At 38.0% G+C, this 23154-nt stretch overlaps 1 protein-coding gene across 1 annotated transcript; it reads left to right on the forward strand.

Annotated features, from left to right (window-relative positions):
* Nucleotides 1-697: 697 nt before the first annotated feature.
* Nucleotides 698-21941, forward strand: LOC139724842 (protein FAM227B-like). Its single transcript, XM_071635967.1, has 11 exons — nt 698-748; nt 1569-1673; nt 2455-2581; nt 4268-4399; nt 5236-5375; nt 5986-6140; nt 7500-7577; nt 8593-8737; nt 10047-10109; nt 14145-14177; nt 21807-21941. Exons 1-11 carry the CDS (start codon nt 698-700, stop codon nt 21939-21941), a joined length of 1164 nt encoding a protein of 387 aa, XP_071492068.1.
* Nucleotides 21942-23154: the final 1213 nt, after the last annotated feature.

The raw sequence follows: 23154 nt of genomic DNA on the forward strand, positions 1-23154 counted from the left end.
AGGTTGGATGACAAAAAAAAGTTATCTATATATCGCTCACCTGTTGAAAAGCATATGACTATTGTCGCTCATATCATTGTCAACTAAAGTATTATTGTTCCACGAACTGGTTACAAGTTGATCGCCATAGCAAGAGGCAGCCATCCAAAAAGTATTGTAGTCTGTTGATCAGACCCGCCCGACCAGATGATGGTTTTAAACACGAGTATTTGGAATCTACAGTATACAGAATAATGGAATAGTGTTGTAGAAGCTATGTATAGTTTACACCCTTTTCAAAATTTCTCATCGTTCTTCATCTACTCAATGTCATAGTCTTATAGCCACTATTTTACCCCTCTATCATTATTATAGTAAAGTGGATACTCATACGGATCTACATTCGTACAGATCTCTCGAAACCAACTGATTAAGTACCAGAAGTCTCTCCATATAAGTAGTGTGTCAGAATACACCTGATTTCTAGAAGTTGATGATCAGAAGGAGAAGTGATGGAAGAAACCTGTAAAGAGACAGGTGGGGGAGAGGGGAGACTTAAAGAGTGGCCTCTGAATTGTAAGCCTAGAGCTAGCGAAAAGGACGCTCTAACAAGTGGCTTCAACCTTGTTCACTTGTTCCAGTCGACTTGACAACTAAACTTCCGGCTTACACCCTTTGTCGCTACGGTCCAGCTGAGCTCATAAGCACTTTAGTCACCATGGCAACGGGACAAGCGTCAGAAGAATCCCTGGCTTGGAGGGCGCCCTTGGTGATAGGGTCAAAGTGGACGAGCTTGACAAGGTCGTAAAGTTTTGATGGTCTCTCGCAGCAGTAAAATATAAGTTATGGCTAAAAGGATGAAATTTTAATCTAGGTCATATCTAGACAGGTCGTGAAATTGTCCGTTCGGGTTTTGTGTTGTAAATTGGGGACGCACCGCGGCGTGCCTTAGAAACAGGTTTAATGTGGGCATAACAAGGGCACGAAGCTCGAACATTAGTGTGCTGATAACATATTATTGTATCACACTTGCAACATACCCTTAATTGGCCTTATCACACACATATACCACAGATACTAAAACACGTCAAACATTAAAGAGTGTCAGTTTGATAAAAAAAAACACGGTTGTATGGGTTTGCACCAATACTGTACCATTCCTTTAATGAGGGATGGTACAGTATTGGTGGAGATGAGAAATGGGCTTTTAACTTTTTGCGAGATACCAAGAAAACACTTATGAAATAGTACAGAGCATACCATTCTAAGAGGAATTCAAAGTTTATTTGATGAAAATCGGGTTTGGAATGACTGAAACATCCAAAAACAAAGTAAAACAAAGCGATCGTAATAAAAGGTGGGTCCCACACTTTGCTAGAATCGCTCTGTTTTGGATATCTCAGCCATTTCAAAACCAATTTTTATCAAATAAACGTTGAATGCCTCATGGAATTACATGCTCTTTCATATTTCATAATAGGTTTCTCATTATCTCACAAAAACTATTAGAAACCTGAAATTAGGTCTCAACCAAAACTATAGGATCCCTTTAAGTTAAATGATGTGAGGTGTTTGTGTTTCTCCTATAGCCTGGAAAAGAGGAGGACAAAAAAAAGCTGTTCAACCGAGTGGCAGACAGCTTCGTGGCCCTGTTTGTTAGTGTCAACCCGGAGATAAAGGACAAGTTCTTTGCAGTGAGTGTCACCAAATGAGATGGCATTCTTACTGTAAAGTGCCATTCTGTATTGTTGAAGAGAACACAAAGGCAAGGTCCATGTATGTTCAGATCATACAGATGAATAGTATTGTGCATAAATAATGATACTGTGCATCAAACTTAATACTAGTAATGGATGATAACATCCTTGTAAAGCTTTTGTGATGCTTCGTATTGACAAAGCAGTCAAGAGTAGGGAAACTAATCATATCAGATAATATGATATTAGAGTATTTTGATATGAGGAGGTACCCTGAAAACCTGCTCCAACATAAGTTTGAGAGAAGAATTCTTCCATTTATGCTTTGATCATCCTGAGTTAATGTCAAGTAATACTTTGTGTCAGACATGCAGACAGATTGTATCTAGGTTTAGGTATAGGTATAAAGGGTACATGTAGATCATGTATAGATGTTTATGTTTTTGATGCCACTGTACATACTCTGGTAAAATAAATAGTCATCACAAAGAATTTAGTGACGATATAGCAGACATTGTAATCTCGAGTCACATCATATGAAAGATACTACTAGATATCAGTAAATGAACCGCATAATTGATGAAATGGAGAAAAGATAAACTTGTGTTTTTCTTCTGATATGTGCCCAAACCATCTGTTGTAACTTTGATAACAGTTGTGCAGCTATTCTTTGAACAGTTGAAATTTTTATGTAAATAAGCATGAATTAGAGTTACAGAGATTGTAAGTATAAACATCAGTGTTTACTTTAAAACACTGTATCTGTCATGTGTAACAGGTGTATGCAGATTGCCTAGCCCAGGCCCTCTTTGCAGCTTACTGGGAGGCCTTCATCGACTCCCACCATCACCTTGGCGACCGCTTCCGCCAACACGTCGCCTCGGTCTGTTCAGAACTTATTGCAGGTGGGAGATGTTCTCACTTTAGTTCTTTTTGTTTCTTTGTTGTTGTTGTTGTTGTTGTTGTTGTAAATACAATGTTAAGACTTCATCTTTAAAGCTTGCTAATTTTCAACCTTGGATGAGTGTAACCTGTTTATAGCATACAGTGTACACTTAAATTGATTACACATGACAGACTGCCCTGCGCTCTCATTGTTTGTGATGTTGACAATGTTGAGAAATACACATGCACACACACACACACACTAAATATTTTAATCACCTTTGCTCTCTTCCAAGAACTGCTTCTGTATGGCTTCTGCTGATATATTTTCAGTGGGCACAGTTGGATATGTATTATAAGCAAATTAATATCTACAAAGCACATGTACTACTACATGATGTTTTGACATTCTGTAAACCAAAATACAGCTGGGTAATTCCATGAAGTTGGGGCAATGTCCATGTAGCATAGTGATATTTAAAAGATACATTTCAGCATAACTCAATATTAATTATGCTATACATTTATTGTTTGTAGGCTTTACATTTGCCTTGAGGCCAGACATTTTCCTGGAAATTTTGTGCCATTCAGACTCAATTTTGATGAAGTTATTAAACAATATGTAACAGTGTCCTGTAGCACCGTGACGTGTCCATGTAGCATCGTGATATTTTAAAATTTGGTCCTAAGAGACAAATTATGGCAATTAGCTTGACCAAAATTTGATGCAATATGCATTTACAAGATATGAATGAGATAGCTAAATATCTCAAATTTCCTGTACACAGTTTTGATTTAAAAAAAAAAAAATTACAAAATGTATCACGATGCTATGCAGTGTCCTTTTTTGTTACATTTGGTGGACACCGCGTAGCATAGTGACACATTGTGTAATTTTCTTGTAAAGGTAAAACTGTGGAAAGGAGAGTTAAGATATTTAGCTATCTGACTAATCTAGTAATTACGTGTATGTATATTATATCAAATTTTGGTGAAGCTAATTGCATTAATTTGTCTTTTAGGACCAGATTTTAACTATCATGATGCTACATGGACACGTCGCAATGCTACAGGACACTGTGACATATTGTTTTTATTCATCAAAATTGGGTCTGAATGGCACAAAATTTCCAGGAAAATGTATGGTCTCAATACAAATGTAAAGCCTATAAACAATATATGTATAGCATAATTAGTATTGAGTTATGCTAAAATGTAACACTTTGTGCCCCAACTTAACAGAATTACCCAGCTACATGCAGCTTTCTTTTCTTTCTTGTAGGGTAGATTATAACTCTTCTTTTCTTCATGTACTCACAACAAGTAGCTGTCTACACAAATGGGCTAAACCCTCACTTTTAACAAACATACACCATAGAACAGAAACCCTTCAACAGAAACTCTTGCAAAATCTAAATCCCTGGTGTGAGGGATGTTTAAAAAGTAAGTGCAGTGAATCCTGTGTGTACACTTTGCAATGCTGATCAGCATTCAGTAGTAAATTAGGCAAATTCCTTTAATTACTGGTAAATAACTTTGGTTTTGCAGTAAAAGCACTAGTCAAGTTAAAGGTAATCAGTCTCTGAAGTGTCACCTCCTCACTATTGAAAGAAGTGTGATGACATGAAAGTTTCAATCATGATAAACAATTCATGTTCTGTATAGTGAGTGAATGTTTGTGCAATGTGTTTTTGATGTGTACCAAGGTGTCAAACCAAAACCGTTGTCATGGAAACACTGGGATGTGAAGCGTCTGCAGCCAAAGAGCATGAACAAGGAGAAGGAGGAGGACAAACACCGGGTGGTCCTCATCAAGGAAGGGCAGATCAACAAGGATGGTGAGCAATGCATCATGGGTCAATCCCATAATGCACCCTGAGCATGACAAAAGTTTTGTGATATAGTGAAACAGATAATAAGCTTTGCTTTCCATCAGCTCAAATGGTCTCAATCAAAAGAGTTTCTTAGCCCTTAAACCAATTAGGAAGCTTTTGATTTCACAGAAAAGGGGCAAACTGAGTATTCTAGTAGATACTCTACTGTATGTCTTGATTGAGGAAACTCAGCACGAAAGATCACATTTGCCAAATATAGCTCTTGAACATGTACATTTAAAATTTTCAGTTCTTGGCCTTCCAAGCTATTGCTCTTTCCCCAAAGAGAACATTTTCTTTTTGATGCAGCTTTCACAGATTACAAGGGAGGGAATCTCGTATGGGTAAAACATTTACCTTTGAAAAGCTTTAACATGAATGAAGTAAAGCATAAATAAATTATTATTGCATAGGAAAGAATTACATTACTGTAAAAGTGGAAATTTTCGCGCATTTCGCGCAACCCAAAACTAGCGCAAAAATAGAAGTACGCGAATATTTTTGCTTACCATATGTTCCAGTAGTTGATGTCTTCATTCTGCAGAATTAGAAACACGCGAAACTCCTCTTACCCCGCCAAGCACGAAAAATTAGTTGCGCGAAAATATCCACTTTTACAGTATACTTCACTTGTGTCATTGGCCTTTCTAGCAAGAACAATGCGAAATGAACAACAAACGTAGAATGAAAACAAAAACTACACTCAGAGCATTGCACATATTATGTAGTTTTATAGTAAACTTTCATTATGCATGAAATGCCCCCATAATTACTACTTTTACAATGTGTCCTTTCCACAGCTGACTTTTCTGTTAACTTGGACATCCTGGATGAGACAGACTCACTAAATGACGGCTCGACGGTGTCTCGTGAAATGACGCTCGCCAACAAGAGTCTTCGCTTCCAGCCCACCAATGTAGAGGGGGCACAGGCAGTGGAGGTAAATAATATTGCTCACCACTTCGCTTTCGTTGTAAAAAGTTTTGAGAAGTTACTTCACATCGAAGTTGACATTGTCAGTGGGAGCAAAACTGAGTTGGTCTGTGTGTCGGAGGTACACATAATCTGGCTGGACAAATTTAAAGTGGGGATTTAGTGTTGCTTTGTACCTCAGCTAATCAATAGGCTAATATACAAATGGGAAGACATCTTTTGAGATATACCTGTATGCAAACATTGCTTCATTTCTCTGAAAGTGAAATTGTCAGTCATAGTTCATGTGATGAACAATTTTGATTTTGTTCTTGTAAGTTATCAAATCTTATTGTAACATAATTCTCTTCAGTGTATCAATTTAGAACTTGAAGAGTATGTCCCTATTGGTTAGCTTGCATAACTGAGTTTTTCTTTTTCTTCAGTGACATTTATTACCAGCAAAAATAGTACAAATAACAATCGATCAATTTGAAAATGCTGTTGTGCTCTTCTGTGGAAACACTGAAACATTTTCTGGACTATAATCCTACAGTGTGTTGTGCTGTGATGTTGAAATGTGAAGTGAAGTATCACTCAGTTGTGTAATACCTTTGCATGCCTTTCATTCCTGTCAGTCCCATCAAATAGGACCTGGTCCCGACTTCGAACGGGTCCTGTTCAATATCAAGGGGCGGAGTCCACTGGTAGCCCACTACCTTCACATGAGGCAGCTCGCTGGCAACAAGAACGTGGGCAGACACGTCCGTAGGACTGAGATTGAGAAACTTCCGTATCCTTTTGACACACAAGTAGTCCCACTGTTGAACCAAAAGAGCAGAAGCACTGTACAAACTGCCTTTTGATTCTGAAGTGATTCTATAACAGTCAGTTGAGAGCAACAAAAGCATTAGTGATGTGCTAGATCTATGTACCAGTACCATGTATATAACTGCCTTCTGGTTTTCAGCTGTGATATCTGGGGCCCCCTTTCATGCACTTCCACAGAAATGTAACATTGTAACCTTGAAGTGTACAACCTGTAGGTCTGTAGCAACAACTAGATAATAACCAATAAGCTCTGAGGATTTGCTGTTGCTATGGAAACTACAGCTATTGTATTTTACAGTGATAGCTGTAGTGTGTTTTGTTGCTGTCTTTCTTGCTTTAATGAAATTAGGCCCTTGTCAGTGTTTTGATAGTAACAGCTTCAAGAACAAGCAACAATGTAACAAGTGTTGAGGTGTGCATTATAAAGGAAGCCACATTTTACACTGAAATGAATGTTTGTGTGTTTTGTAACTCCAAGGTAATGATAGTTACTAAAGTAACTCAGGGTCAGAATATGTGGAAGTAGTATTATCCACCAGTTAGAAGAAAATCAAGGAAGATTGCTCTGAAGGATATTACTCATTGCTGAAACTTCACCAATTCAATTCAATTCAGTTCAAACTTTATTTTCACTTTTTTTTTTCAACAGAATGTATTGAGAAATATGTAAAACTTGACATGCTCTTTATCAAATAATGCATGGCCGGCGGAAGTGGGGGCCAGGGGGCTTGGGCCCCCTCACTTTTTGTGCACCATACAAAGGAATACATAAGGTGTCATCACTTTGGGCCCCCCCCCCTCCACTTTTTTTAACCCAGAAGTGCGTAAGTGGTACTAAAAAGAAAAAGATAGAGATTTTGAAGTAAGGTTATGTTTTTGCACTGAAGACCGTTTTGTTTTTTTGTTTTGTTTTGGTTTTTTTGCTTGTCAGCTGAAGAAACCCGGAAGTGGAAGGAGAAAGATGAGCTGAGGACCTTTTTTTTTATTATTATTATTATTATTATTATTATTTTGCTTGTTAGCTCATGAAACCCGGAAGTGGGGCCCTAACTTTTGAAAACGCTCCGCCGGCCCTGTGATACACAGGCAGCAAAGAATTACTATGTGATTTATTAGTACTATGTGTATGGTCAGAACAAGAAGAGGCAGTATAAAAAGGTACAAAACCTATTTATATATATGTTTTGCAAAAAACAAGAAGAAAAATTGTGAACAGGTAAAAACTTTTAAAGCAATTTATATATCATGACCATGAAGTCTGTGCTGGATTTTACAGTGGTAAATAGTACAGGTGTATGCATGACCCTTGACCTATGGCCAGTCCTCCAGCTCCAACTTACCGTGAGGTCATCAAAGACTCCAACCGCATGGCCAAAGCCCTCAGCACGGAGTACCAGAAGTGAGTGAATCAGTGGATAGATAGATAGATAGATAGATAGATGGGTGGATGGATAGAAAAATAGATAGATAGTTAGATACATTGTAGAAAGATAGGTAGATAGATAGATAGATTGATAGATATAGGTAGATAGATAGATAAGATAAGATAAGATATATACAGTACTGTAGATTTAAAAAAAAACCTCAAATAGATGAATGGATGGATGAATGGATGAAAAGGTCTGTGGATGAATACATATATAAATGAATAGGTAGATATAAAGCTAGAGAGATAGATAGATAGATAGATAGTAATCATACAGCTGTAGACAGACAGATGTACATATAAACAGATACACTGATATTTGTGTGGATAGATCAAATTGAATGTAATAATTGTATGTGCATTAAGAAATAGAAAGCCAAGAAAATCACATGGAATCATTCTACAGATGATTCTTTGATTTAAAGAGACGGTCTTATTTTTTGCTTTATATTCTAAGTTCTTCTTCACAGTTCATCAGTCACAGCTGTGATTAACACGTTGAGGACGAGTACCGAGTATACTCGGCCAAGTGTCTATGGGAAATGCGTGTTGTAGCCAAATTCCCCAGTCCTCAATGAGGTTAAAAGGAATTCATATACTTTTTGTTTCCTACTGAGCATATAAGGCATTAATGCAAATGAGTTTTGGCAATGCCCACGTGACATGCACAATCATTCAATGTTGTGTACAGAGACAGATGTTAACAACCTAAGTATGAATGTCTATCCCAACTTTAAGTTTATCATCCTCTGTAAACAGTGAGAGATTTTGATGGATCTGTATCATTAAAATCATTCATTATCTGTTGCATACATCTGTGAAGATATAAGACATGGAAAGAAAAGATGTTACATAGTTGTGCCTCTACAATGATTGTTATTTCAAGTATCAAAACATAACATACAAAAAATCTCTTAAGAAAGGGAGAAGTTGCATCAAAGTTTGTCATGTGATGTCCGTCTTCTCTTTCCCACCACGATCCTTTCAGGATCAGCGATATCCTGAGCAAGGAGCTCGCCGCCATTGAGAAGCAGCGGGCCCAGCAGACCAGGGAGATAGAGGCGTTGAAATCACAAATCCTGCAGAGATCCTTTGACACCAAGATCCTCAGCGAGAAGATCCTAGACTTCAGGGTAAGGGGTAGTCACCAGCTCCACTGTCAACAGTGCCAGTCATGTCTGATGGAAATGCCTCTTTCAGAACTGGTGGAGGGGGGAGGGGGAAGGGGTTAATATGTAATTTGCCCCTCCCCACATTCCTCCAAAGATTTCAAACCTGATACCAATGACAGGGAAATCCCATTATACCAAAGTCTTTGCGACCACAGATTTTACCTCACTGTAAACATATTACTTTAAAAAAAAGACACTGACTAAATACAGAAAAGGAAAATCATACCGCTAAAAGCAGCACCATGTCAAAAGCAAACTGTTTACAATGTTTGCTCCCCATACATATCTGCTTCGCTGTGTTTGGTTGCATTATTCAAATTAATGATTTGTTGTAGGGCATGATAGCAGTTACTGTGAAAGAAAGCTGATGGATGGGGAAGATGTGTCATGGTGTTGAATTGAATTAACATTTTAAAACTCCGTCAGCAACATAATGTAAATGGTACACTGAAATAATGGTTGTTAAAGGGTTAAAATGCTTCAGGGATGATGATTAAATGGTCCCTTTATAAATATTTGCTGCTCTTGTTTTGGTATGAAACAAATTTGACCGTGAAAGTAAAATTCACAAAAGATGTTTTTTATATTGCCTAGAGCTGTGCCGTAGATTTGGAATTCACTCGGTGCAGAAAATGTTGAAGTGTTTGCTAGATACATTGCAACCCTTATTCACGACTAGAGATCTTTTAAGGTTGGGGAGGGGTAGTGTGAAGGTCATACCAGGTGTGTACAGTGCGGCATAGCTCTAGGAAGAGCTGTATATGTAGAGAGAAATTTGCAAGGCAGAATTGACTTGTATCTCTGTATGATAATGATTAATCACGTACAAGTATATTAAAAGTGCTATATCTCGTTACAAACTACTTGGAGTGCTTGCTGCTCTCTCCAGGATAATATGAAAGAAAATAGAAAATAGAAAAAAATCTTAATTAAAAAAAAGGTACAAAAAAATAGTACAATACAATACAGTGCCATGCCATACAAGGCAATACAATACAATGACAATGCTTAAGAAGAAATGAAGAAATGACTAAATATATGTACATGTACACATATTGGGTGTAGGGCAGTGTTTGATCTGTGGGCAAATGATTAAAGGGATTAATCAAGGGGGAAAAGTCTGTAAATTGTTCGTACTGTAGTAGTCAGAATGCTTGTAATTTTTATTGTTCCCTTTTTTTCGGAGGTGGTGGGGGGGGGGGATGGGTGGAAGGCATGGGCATCATTTATTGTTGTTTTACTGGAATGTGCTGACTTCCTTTGCCTGTAGGAGAGTGGTAACAAGAGTTTCCAGAACATTCTGGATATATCCGAGTATACAGCAGTCGGAAAGGTAAAACTGAATGTCAGGGGTTAGGTCCCCTTTCGGTTCTTGGCATGCCTAATCAAATTTTTGTTACCTTGCACCCTAACAGCATGACTTCATTCTCTCTTGTCCTAATTAAGATGAGACTGAGATTCTTGAGCAACATCAAAAGAATTATGAAGTTGCTCCACGCATGTTGATTCAGTTGTTTGTATGTTGGTATGTTGGTATTTTTTTAAAAATGTCTTTGTATTTTTTTTTTCCTTGCTGGATTTACCTGAGAAGGTGGCATCAATGACCGACTAATACTAGATTGCATGCCGATTATTCTTTGCACATGGTCATGTAGGATACTAGCACAATTCAATTCAATTTGATTCGCAGGCCCAGTTCAATTTCTTGTGATTTTTCAATGTACTTTGGGGGAATAGAGCAATGGCATCTATAATGGGAACGTAAGAACAAGGTTCACTGTCTGCAAGATTCCAGGAAGGTGCCTACCAGAATGCGATGCAAGAGTTGTTACAAAAATATAACAGAAAACAGAACTTTTGTTTAATGATCTCAATCTTTTCTTCATGCTAGGTTAGTTTTTCAGTTGTTTTGTGATATATGTTTAACAGTTTTTTTTCCTGGATTTAATTTGTCTTTAATATATGAAGCAGATTGTTGGAGGATGATTCAGACTCTCTCATGAAGTCATCCTAAAAACTGAAAAAAAAGGGAAAAAAAAACAAAAACACCAGTTTTCTGTAATATTCAACTGGCATTTTCCTGTGCCAGTATCAAACTAGAGAAGCACTCGTAGAGCGCAGACCTCCGCCAAGCAGCTCATTTCCACCACTGATTTTTTTTCTTCCATGGGGATCAGGGATCCACAGATCCACAGGGATTTCCACCCATACGTAGGCATGCTGAAAGTCGCCCGATTTCCCTGAACAGATTAGATTTTGTTACATCATCAACCTCCAGCTGCGCGACGTGCCTCGCCCCAGCAGAAACTAGAGCGCGAGCATGCACTTTAGTGTGCGTATGCAAACCTAAAAAAAATGGGCAGCTTGAACTCTCAAGTTCATTGACCCTATCTGCCAAAATATTGAAAATCCATCATAAAATCTACAAAAATTATTGTATCACTACCCAAATTTAATCATCTGTTCCTTGTGTCATTCTCAACCTTTCCTGTAAGTTTTATCTAAATCCGTCGACTACTTTTTAGTAATTTTGCATATATGGAGAAACATAACCTCCCCCTTGGCAGAGGTAATGAACACGACTTAAAGGGGAAGGCTAGTAACTAATCAGTGGGAATCAGTGGAAATGCTGGGAGATGATTGTTCCAATCCTTATGGGATTCATTCAAGAGTTCATTGTATATCTATTGTTGTGTGAAAATGATTTGCTTCAGAATGGTCTCATATTCAAGTAATGTGCAGTTTAACCCGTTGAGGACGGGCTGATTTTGCTACAACACGCATTTCCCATAGACACATGCCCGAGTATACTCGGGACTCGTCTTCAACGGGTTAATGCTTCCAGGTTAGTGTCCCTGGTCAGTGACGGAGCATTGTAATCTGCACATTACTTGAGTATGAGACCGTTCTGAAGCAAATCATTTTCACACAACAATAGATATACAATGAACTCTTGAGTGAATCCCATAAGGATTGGAACAATCATCTCCCAGCTTTTCCACTGATTCCCACTGATCAGTTACTAGCCTTCCCCTTTAATAACACTCAGAATGCACATGCATGCCCTGACAATGTTCTTTGATTTTAGAAACTAATCAATGAGATTCACTGACTTCTCTTTCTTAACCTGTTGAGGACAGACTGATTTTGCTACAACACACACTTCCCATAGACACCTGCCCGAGTATACTCGGGACTCGTCCTCTATGGGTTAATACACCATCTCACGAGAGATGGTGTATTTGAATGAGTTGAATAGCCAGACATTTGATAATACACAGTTACACAAATTCTGTTTGACGAACTTTGATGTACAACATACATGTACATGGTGGTTGAGGGCTGATAATGCCAAGAGCAATAATCTGCAAATTTGACACACTTTTTTTTTCTTCCAAACTGACTTGATCGTCCTGAGGTTTTCTATGGATTACTAGTATTGCTAGTTTGTCATTGGCATTTCATTTTCTCAAAGCCGATAGAGCAATAGTTAATTGGTCTCTACCCAGAATAGTTTGCATATATTTGCTGTGAGCAGTGAACATCATTGTTCATTCTACGTGCTACATGTATCAAAATGACGGCAAAAAAAAAACCTGTGATGAAGTAGTGGGAAATAATGTTTTGCATATTAAATCAAAGTGGCGTAATATTCTATGATGTGTATGTAGATGGTGCTGCTTAGATTTGTACCATGATTGTGACTGTACAGCAGCATATAACTTGTGTCAGTATAAATTTTCCAGAGGGGATGTCTCTACATTCTCAAGTCTCCTGCAAAGACAAAGTGATGTGTCACTGCATCAACAAATGCATGTAGACAGGACTGTATGTGAATTTCAGAATTTTGTACCAAGCGACTTTAATGCTCGTTTGTGAAACTAATTTCTCTTATTGGTGGTAAAAGGATGCAGCTCTCCTCTGGGAAGATGCATTTGATTTCTCTTTCAATGATTGGAGACCATTAGAGGGATTCTGTGGTTGTGGCTGTGGTTTGTTAAACATGCATGGATTTCCGGGATTTGTCATTCTTATTTTTGTCTTTACAGTCTTGAGTTTTTTTGCAACTGATTGACAAATTGCCCTACATCGACGTAAATAAGCACTGAATTGATCAGTGTTCTAGTAGTAGCCATGATAAAAAAATCATGGGCGTACATACTCGAGCAGGATTTTTATCATGGCTATTACTAAAACACTGATCAATTCAGTGCTTATTTACGTCGATGTAGGGCAATTTGTCAATCAGTTGCAAAGAAAACATCTCGACGGAAGAATTTCATGAATTTGAATAGTCTTGAGTTTGTTGTCGTTTTTGTTTTGTTCAAGTATGGCAGTTCATTGCAGTAATGCTTCAGTGCATTGAATTCAGCTCAGTCTGTTGCGAAAGCTCGTAGATTGTGATGTAAAAACCAAACCAAACCAAAAAACACTCGAGGAAAACCAACATGTGAACTTCAGAACAAAGGTCAGGGGGTCAGTGCCGTGTCGGCAGTGATGTAGACCTCTGCTGGTCTTGCATTGTAGACTCTGTGTCTAATGTCTCATACTATTCAAGAATTTGTCTTAGTTTGATTATTTTTACAGGGGCAGTAATGTTGTTTCCATGTTTAACACGATTAAGTCATTTAAATGCTGCCATTTTCCACTGCACATTCAGTCATTCTACAATTCTTAAATCATTCATAATCCACTCTTTTTTAGATATAATTCTTCAGCCTTTAATTCTTGTGAATTACTTTTAAAAAGAATTGAATATGAAGCAAAGCAAGACATAGCTGGAGTATTACTGGACAGTTCAAACTTTATTATCTGCATGTATAAGTAACTTCCCCATGTAAACAGTGGACAGAGCACTGTAGAGCATCAGGTACCTGCTTCCTTCATAGATTGACTAGCGAGGTCTTGCAAGCAGGTTCTTGGCAGGTCAAAAAAAAAAATGTTCTAGCATACACAGCTCTGGAATTAGGTGGTATCGAAGTACCTGGTACTTAAGATGTAAGCGAGTTGAGCAATACAGTACATGAATTGTCACCCTCATTTCTGTCTGTTAATGACTTGGATGATTTACATACCATTCTCACAGATAATGGGGTAGACAAAACAAAAACAAAACAAAAACAGAAACATGTAGGTGGTCAGTGCTCAGCTACAGTCACTTCTAGGTGCCTAACTTTTCAAAAAATAAAAAATTAATAAATGAATTAAAAAAAATCCCCTAATCTAATGGAATGCTTTATTTGCTTTTATTGGAGGACTGTATTAACCAGTGGGCATCAGAGCAGAAAACTCTGGAAACGAATACAACTTATTTCATCTCAAGTTTACTCACAAATATGTTTGAAATCTTTGTATTCTATCTTTACAGGGCAAGGAAGGGATTCTGACTTTGATGAAACAGGTAAGTGATGTGAGGCCCTCATTTTCACATTGTCCTCTGTTTACTGAGAGCAATACTGTATAATCACTTTTAAGACACAAACGCAGTCATTACAACTGATTGACAAATTGCCTTATATTGATGTAAATGCCCACCAGTTATTCCGTGCCATTGAGAAAAAGCAATTGTAAAAATCATGGGATGATGTATTGGGATGGGAACACTGAGAAAAAAGAAAAAAGCATTGACTGTTTAGTGTGTCTGTATGTTGATGAAGGGCAAATTTGTTAATCTAGAAAGGTGGGAAGAGATCTCTTCCCACCTCTTCCCACCTCCCTGGTTAATCGGTTGCAATAAAAAACAACTCAATGCAAGAGTCATACTTGTGAACACCAAGCCATCACTCCAATAACTCAACATGTCCTATTTTTATCTCTGTGTGTGCTTACTGCTGTGTGTTGGAGCTTTCAGAGTACTAGTGAAGAGTGAGATCACGCAGTAAACATTTGTGTAATCTCCCTGTGTGCCCTTTCCTTGTGTGTTAAGAGCATTCAAAGTAAATTAAAAGTATTTAAAGAACACACTAGATATTGCAACTGATTGACAAATTACCCTTCATCGATATCTTGACAGAAGAATTTCATGAATTTGAATACATTGTAATTACGCAGTACCTGCTGCATTGCTATAAGAAGTAGAACCAACACTTGCTATTTGGCGGAAGCTCGATGGTGTCGTGGAGATGACGCCTGTCGGGAGATCAGGAGGTCGTAGTTTGAATCCTGCTTGAGTACGTATGCCCGTGATTTCTTTTATCATGGCTATTACTAAAACACAGATCAATTCAGTGCTTTTAATACGTCAATGTAGGGCAATCTGTCAATCAGTTGCAATTAAAACATCTCGACGGAAGAATTTCATGAATTTGAACACTCTAGATATTTGTTTTGATTTCATTCCTACACTGTACATGAGCTTTTTGTTTGTTAGAGCATTCATCATATAAGTGTAGAGTAACAACACACTCCAGATATTTGTTTTGATTTAATTCCTACATATACTTTTTGTGTGTTAGAGCATTTAACATATTCAAGTTCAGAGCGAGAACATAGTCTGAGACATTTCGTTTGACTTCATCCTTATCTGCACTCCCTGTGTACGAGTGTCCAGAGCAAGTTAACAATGAGAACACACTGTAGACATATATATATTTTTAAATTCATTCCTCTGAGTGTTTCCTGTGTGTTAGAGCATTCTAAGTAAATTATGAGTGCCTGGTAAGAACACATCCTCTTAGACATTAAAGGGGTGGTATACAGTAGTATTGGTGGAGATGGGGCATGAAAGGGATGGTATAGTATTGATGGAGATGAGGACTGGGCTTTTAACTTTTTGTGAGATACCAAGAAACCACTTGTGAAATAATAAAAAGCATACCATTCCACAAGGAAATCAAAGTTTATAAGATGCAAATCAGTTTTGGAATGGCCGAGACATCAAACACCAAATAAAACAAAGCAATCCCACTAAAAGATGAGTCTCACCTTTTATTAGGATTGCTCTGTTTTGGATATCTCAGCCATTTCAAAACCGATCTTTATCAAATAAATGTTGAATCCCTCTTGGAATTACATGCTCTTTCAGATTTCATAAGAGGTTTCTCATGATCTCACCAATAGAATATTAGAAACCTGAAGTTAGGTCTCAACCAAAACTATAGGATTCCTTTAATTTGTATTCCAATCCAATCTGCACTTCCAGCTTGTTCGTGTTCAGTATATTAAAGGACAAGTTTACCTTCATAAACATAAGGATTGAGAGAATGCAGCAATATTAGTAGAACACATCAGTGAAAGTTTGAGGAAAATTGGACAATCGATGCAAAAGTTATGAATTTTTCAAATTTTTGTGTTGGAACCGCTGTATGAGGAGACTACTATAGCTATTGAGTCATATGCGTACAACAGTATAAAGAAAATGTAAAGAAAATTTAACATATTTTCACTTTTTTCGCATAATAAAAGAGCGCTTGACTTGCCTCTTTCTAAGGGCAGGGGGAATAATATAACCCATAACATAATGTCGGTAACGAGTCAAGGGAATGTGTACTTTTTTCAAAAGATGAAATTTTGTGAAAATCTCTTTATATTTTCCTTATATTGTTGTACGCATGTGACATCTAAGTTATTCATACACTGCAGTAGTCTTCTCATCCAGCGGTTACTGCACAAAAACTTCAAAAATTCATAACTTTTGAACGGACTGTCTGATTTTCCTCAAACTTTCAATGATGTGTTCTACTAATATTGCTACATTCTCTCAATCCTTATGTTTATGAAGGTGGACTTGTCCTTTAAAGTTAAGAGTGAGAACTCACTTGTAGATGTTTGTTTCAGTTTCTGGGATTGATGTCTATCGAACAACAATCTTTCCAATGAAGAATAGAAAATGTGAAGATTAAGGGTCACGGTTCGTTGTCCACTGGAGGTCATGTCTCGAAAAAAAAAAATCCAGTTTTAGTCTCAGCTGATGAGCTCGAATTCATTAAAAAAGAAGTTATGTCTTACTTTGTTTCTTTTTTTTTTAACATGAGTACCTATGCAAAAAATCTTAGAAATCATCTCCAAGACAAAGTGAATAAAAACAAAAAACAAAAACAAAATCATAAACACAAAACCCCTGGAACAGTTGTAGACACAACAGGAGGGAGAAAACAAAAACAAGATAAAGGTATACTGCAGCAAGATATTATTTTGGTAGTTTGTTCTTTCTTTTTCAAGAATTATTTTTAAAAAACAAATCCTGGTAAAGCAATTAAACATAACTACGTCAGTTCTGTTCTTTGCATCTTGGCTTTTTCCTTTTTTTTTATCTGTTTTTTTTCCCCTCTATTTTAAGAGAGAGAGAAAGTGGGAGAATGGGAAGGTTACGAGTATCCTGGATTCGTGATGCATCCACTGATAGATCCACTGTGTCAAATTTCTCACTCAGTCGGGAAGACATTAAAAGTTGTGAGGAGAATGTCGCTGCATCATTTACTGGAATAAAAAGCAAAAAACATAGTCCCCGGGGGGAAATGAGAAGAAAGAGAATGATGCATGGCGAGGAGGAAGGAGAGAGGTGGAGAGAGGCCACCGCGGGATGTCTCAATGATATTCAGGCAGGAAGTATAGGTGTGATGGACAGAGAACCATGTTTGGAGGAGAATTACAAAGTTAAACGCCAAAACAAAATAGCACAGATATCAATAACAATATCGATTGAAAAAAAAAAATGAAACATATGAAAGCACTGGATGGAAAGTGAGAGAGGAAGAGATGGATCAGCGAGAGAAAGAGGGAGAGAGAGAGAGAGAGAGAGAGGAGAGAGATGAAATATATCAAACATATTTTTAAAAGAGGATGATATGAACCAAAAATGGGGGTGGTAGAGATATGATTGAGTAGTATTTTTTTTTGTCAAGGTGGGATTAGAGGAGAATGATTCCCAAATATATATATATCTGGATTGATTGAATGCAGCAATATTGATAGAACACATCATTGAAGTCAGAGAAAAAGCGGACAACCTGTTCAAAGTTACAACTTTTTAAAGTTTAGGTGCTGCCATTGTGGATGAGACAAGTGCAACATTTTGACGTAACACAATTGGACAATGATATAAAGAAAGAATACATAAAATTCAATGTTTTTATTCACTAGCACATTTAAAAAGCACTTGATTCACCTCCTCCAGAAAACAGGGGAAAGTAGATTACCCTTTATATCAGTAGCAAGAAAGGGAATGTGTACTTTCATAAAAAGTAAACTGTTGTGGAATTCTCTTTATATTTTCCTTTATTGTCTTCGCATTACTTCACAAATTGTTGTAATATTCTCATACAGTGTTAGCTGCACCGAAACATTAGAAATTAATATTTTCTGCAGGGATGGTCAGATTTTCCTCAAACGTCACTGATGTTTTCTACTAAATATTGCCTCATTCATTCAAGAGATATTTATATATTGGGTTTTATTCCCCTTTAAATTCAGTCCTGTAGATAAGTCATCACATAGGAAAGGTAACTCCTTTGAGGCTGAAACAGGTGGGTGAGCAGCCACACGAATGTGAGACTGTCGAGAAGGGGATGGGGGAGTTGCTGAAGTCAAAAAAAGTACACTGGGAAGATGAGCTGCAGTTTAAGCCCTCATCACATTATTCCCAGGTGTCCAGGGACTCTGAACTGTAGGAGGCTCTTGCCTTCACTTGCAGGGCATCGTGGGAACTCGACGAGAGAAATGTATCCGGACCTGCCTTTGGCTCTGAATTGGGATGCCTTATATTCTCATGTCACATTGAACTCAAAGGACATGAGAGCTCTTTGCATATTAAACGGAGTAGGGGGATATATGGTGAATTCAATGTCATTATTTTTTTCTCTGCACTTTTTTGGTATATTACGGAAACCAAGGATACATACCAGAATAGTCGACAATCTTAAAGTTACATAACAAGAAGTCGAGTGTAGTGCTTGGTCTTAATGCCAGATTACCATCCACTCACAGACTCTGAGGTATGTCCACAGTTGATGCACTTTCTGTAGATTACTGCATGACATAAGATTCAAACATTGAATGAGAAAAGCAGAAGACATTGAGTAGATGCAGTCTGCACATCTAAAATCATCAACAGTCATTGACTCACTAATATCAGTAAGACGAGTTAACTTCTACACTTTCCCTTTCCTCTGCCAAGTTGCTTCATGTATTCCATTATTGTGCAGATACTTTCCAAAGGTTGATCACATCAATTCCAGTAATTTCCTCTCCTCTCACACTTTAAAGTAAAACTCCGCATTATTAATTTCAGACTTTTATATTTGAACAACTATAAATTGGTTATACTGGGTACAGAGTATTAGAATTTATAGTGATTGGAATAGGGAATAAGAATGTTTTCAAAATAATAACAGAGCACTATGAACAAGGATGGTGACATAGCAACTTCACCATAAGAATGCATGAGTGGGGGCTCAAGGAAGCAGAACAAAACTTGAAAGTATGAATAAATTCGACACATGAATTGCTACATTTCTGAAATATGTGATCCTCCTGCTCATGCATGAGCTCCCACTGTGCATTCTTATGGTGAAGCTGCTATGTCATCATCCTTGTTCAGTGTGATTTGTTTTGGGTTTTCAGAGTATTGGTTTCTCTGCTTTAAAAGACCACAATTAATTCCACAAATCTAAACATGGAGCTGTGGATGTACATCCTACATGATGTGAAATTATGAAACTTGCCTAGACTTCCCCTTTTTAACTGGTGCAAAGGCAACATGCAAGGCATATCCCCTTCCAAAGGGGCTGTTTTATTTGTAGAACTATGTCGGGTGGTAGAAGGCTTAGCGGTGCACCACATATTCTTTCTACACCTCGGGTAAGGGCCAAGCATAAACCCTAGCAAAAAATATGTGATGCAACATTACAGCCTTCTACCACCCAACATTCTACCACCACAGAAGCCTTCAAAGATTTCATTAAAACTATATGTCATTTTCCAGAGCAGATTAGCTTTCACAAGCAAATCGTATTATCTTGCAGTAGGTGTTTGCTTTCTTTCCATCGGATTTCCTGCTTGAAATATCATTCTATTGTTTAAAGGAAGAAATTGATGCATCACTTTGAAACTGGAGCCAATTTCGTTAGACCGTGCCATATGGTGTCCATACTCACTATCTTGTCCAAACAATTTTTTTTTTCCTTTTGTGCAATTCCCCAAACAATCGACATTCCACTTGCTGCTAGCAACAGTTATGAATTAGTTTCAGAAAACAAAGCCCAGTCAGGGAGGCATTCCTTATCATATTTCATCGAATGAGCTGTAATGGTACCACTGATCAAGCTGTTAAGATGAATGTACAGTTATGATTTTATAGGACGGGTCAAGAGCATTCTGTGATATCGGTCGAGAGCTGTGTGTTGATTTTTATTGGTCGCATGCTTGCCTCATGGATTAGACAAGCCAAAGTTATGCACACATTTCCTACTGATGCACGCAGACCCGTGTGTCATATTTTGGACTGTAGTGTATTGAGCTTGCTATTCTATTATTCATGGGAGAGACGCGAGTTTCTGCTTGAGTAGACGTTGGCAAAGAAGGACATGCAATAACTATAGTACTGTAAAAAATAAAAAAATAAAAAAATAGACAATAAATCCATCCATCAAATGTCAACCATGTACTGTAGTCTTAGGATTCAGATGGTGTAATTATTGGGAAACTTCAAGATATTATAAAACTGAAATCTAGCACAAGGCAGAGGTATGATGACACAAGTACCTGTTATTTTATACACATCCATCAAGATTATTACAATACCTGACTGTGTGCCAAGTTTGGAAAGGTGCTGAATTTTACTGAAAGTAAAGTACCAGTACTTGTACAGTCTTGCCACTGTTTCACCAATCCAAGAGTAGACTTTTTTGTCTCGCCCACCAGAGGTGAAGGCGAGACTAAGGGATCCAAATGGCGTCCGTGGGTCGTCCGTCGTCCGTCACAAATGTTAAAGTTTACCTGCAAGACTCTCTTATGATGCATAACTTGGCATCTGTTACAGCAATGGCAGCCACACTTGGGTGATAGAAGCACTAGGGGTATCTTCATGTTATGGTGTTGTCAGAGGTCATGTGATGATGTCAGAGGTCATTTGAGGTCATATATTAAAGAGTAAAATGTATGTGCAAGACTCTCTTTTCTATGTTAAAGTTTACCTGCAAGACTCTCTTTTGACAAATAACTTCACATAAGTTGCTTGGATTACAACCTAACTTGGGTCATAGATGCACTGGGGGTACCTTCATGTTATGGTGCCGTTGGAGGTCACAGGATAAGGTCAAAGGTCATTTGAGGTCATACGTTAAAGTTTACTTGCAAGACTCTCTTATCACACGTAACTCAGCACATGTTGCTACAATGGCAATCAAACTTGGGTGATGGATAGATGTCTCTTGGGAAGTTGAAGGTAACCACAAGGTCAAAGGTTACAGACAGGGGTCAACGAACTTTTAGGGCCCAATGTTAAGTTTTTAGGGCGCATTTCGTTTATGGCTCATAACTTTTGATCCCTTTGTCCGTTTGTGACCAAACTTGGATGGAAGATGTCCCTTGGGGAGGTGAAGGTCGCCACAAGGTCAAAGGTCACAGACAGGGGTCAACAAACTTTTAGGGCCCAATGTTATGTTTTTCGGGCGCGTTTTGATTGTGGCTCCTAACTTTTGATCCCTATGTCCGTTTGTGACCAAACTTGGACGGTAGATGTCCCTTGGGGAGTTAAAGGTCATCACAAGGTCAAAGGTCACAGAAAGGGGTCAACAAATTTTTAGGGCCCAATGTTAAGTTTTTATGGCGCGTTTTCGATTATGGCTCATTACTTTTGATCCCTTTGTCCGTTTGTGACCAAACTTGGATGGTGAATGTCCCTTAGGGTGTTGAAGGTCACCACAAGGTCAAAGGTCATAAGCAGGTCAATTAACTTGTGGGAGTTATAAAAAATATTAATTCCTTGTACGCGAATGGGCGAGACACAATTCGGCGATTGCCTTGTTATTAAAAAGCTGTATTCACCTTTTCACTTTATTTCTCTCATTCTCCTCTCTCTACCCCCCTCAAGGAAAAGGCTGGACTTGCAAAAGCCAGACCTCACAGTCGGAAGACGGAGAGCTACACGACGGGGAGCTCGCAGGCAGACGAGGAGGAAGACGATGAGGAGCAGGATGTCGATGATGAAACGGATGATGGAACATAAGGCATCTTTACCATTGTCAGCGAGAGAGAGAGGAGAGAGCGAGAAGAGGAGATACATGAAAGTGGTGAATTAAATGACACATCTTTTTCTGTTGTAAAGTGAGAAAACAGAGACAGAGAAATTGAGGTGTGGGGGAGGGGAGAGGGGGTGGGAGATAGACAAAATAGAACAGAGAGAGAGGGGGAGGAGGAGGAAGAGGAGAGAGAGGTTCCTGGTAAATTCCGAAGACATTCATTGATGCATTTAAAATCATGGTCTGTAGGAGGCTGTAAAGAGGTTTGTGAGGCCTTGCAGGCATTGGAAAAGGGATAACTTTTACATTAAGTCTTGTATTACTGTTCTTTGAATGTGGAGGTTAAAGGCATGTTTGCCTACAAGAGATGTGACGATGTGTTTAAACCGATCAGCCATGGACAATGACGTGTGGATTATTCCACAATGGTGTCAGATAATTAAAGCATGCAAAGTAACGACCAATTTCTGTATGAAAGAATTGCAGCCCTTGGGCAGATTAGGGAACAGGAGTTACACTATGGTGAAAATTAGCACCATCAATCTTTGAAATTGGCGCATACTTCCAGTAAATTTCACCTCCTTCTGTGGTATATTGCTTGTGCTCTCATAGTGCCTTTTTTGTAGTCCTTTTAAACCTTATGCTGAAACTTTCCAAGCTGTTTCAGTAGTATATGGTCAAATGTCCCTAAACTTTAACCAACTGTAGCACAGACATCCTGTTTGGCTGAAACTGCTAGAAGTTTTATAAGTCTTGAAAAAAGGCTTTTTGCAACGCAACATGGATTTGAATTATTGAACCCAAACATCAATAGTTTCCAGGCCTTCTCAGTAAACTGCCGAAGAAAGAAAACCATCTGGTGGACAAAGCACAATGAAGATTTTTACAAATTAGTGTCATTTTACAAACAAATTCATGCACACTTTCTTCTCAAATGTCAATTGTGACAGTGCTAAAAACATGACTGCAAATTTGCCAAAGGCTAGCTTTAGCTTGTTCAGCCAGGCTACATCGAGCAAGGATTTCAAACCGAACAAGTCCTGCCAAGTTTTGTCTTTCTTGTTTATACACCAAAATTGACTAAGTGTGCTTTCCTGTTTATACATACACCGAAATTGACTATTAAAAAAGTGTGAACTTGTGGGTGGATTGAATAATTCAGTAGAGACATTTTAGCACTAAATGTCAATTTACCCCTAA

Source organism: Diadema antillarum, unplaced genomic scaffold (genome assembly GCF_040938485.1).
Source record: "Diadema antillarum isolate AM-2024a unplaced genomic scaffold, OU_Dant_1.0 scf00000232, whole genome shotgun sequence".
In the NCBI taxonomy this organism is placed as follows: domain Eukaryota; kingdom Metazoa; phylum Echinodermata; class Echinoidea; order Diadematoida; family Diadematidae; genus Diadema; species Diadema antillarum.

Bases quoted from the DNA above. Each gene is read 5' to 3' on its own strand.
- LOC139724842 (XM_071635967.1), top strand. From the start codon at position 698: ATGGCAACGGGACAAGCGTCAGAAGAATCCCTGGCTTGGAGGGCGCCC. The intron at 1,674-2,454 runs GTGAGTGTCACC...CATGTGTAACAG, and splicing joins TAAAGGACAAGTTCTTTGCA to GTGTATGCAGATTGCCTAGC. The intron at 2,582-4,267 runs GTGGGAGATGTT...ATGTGTACCAAG, and splicing joins CTGTTCAGAACTTATTGCAG to GTGTCAAACCAAAACCGTTG.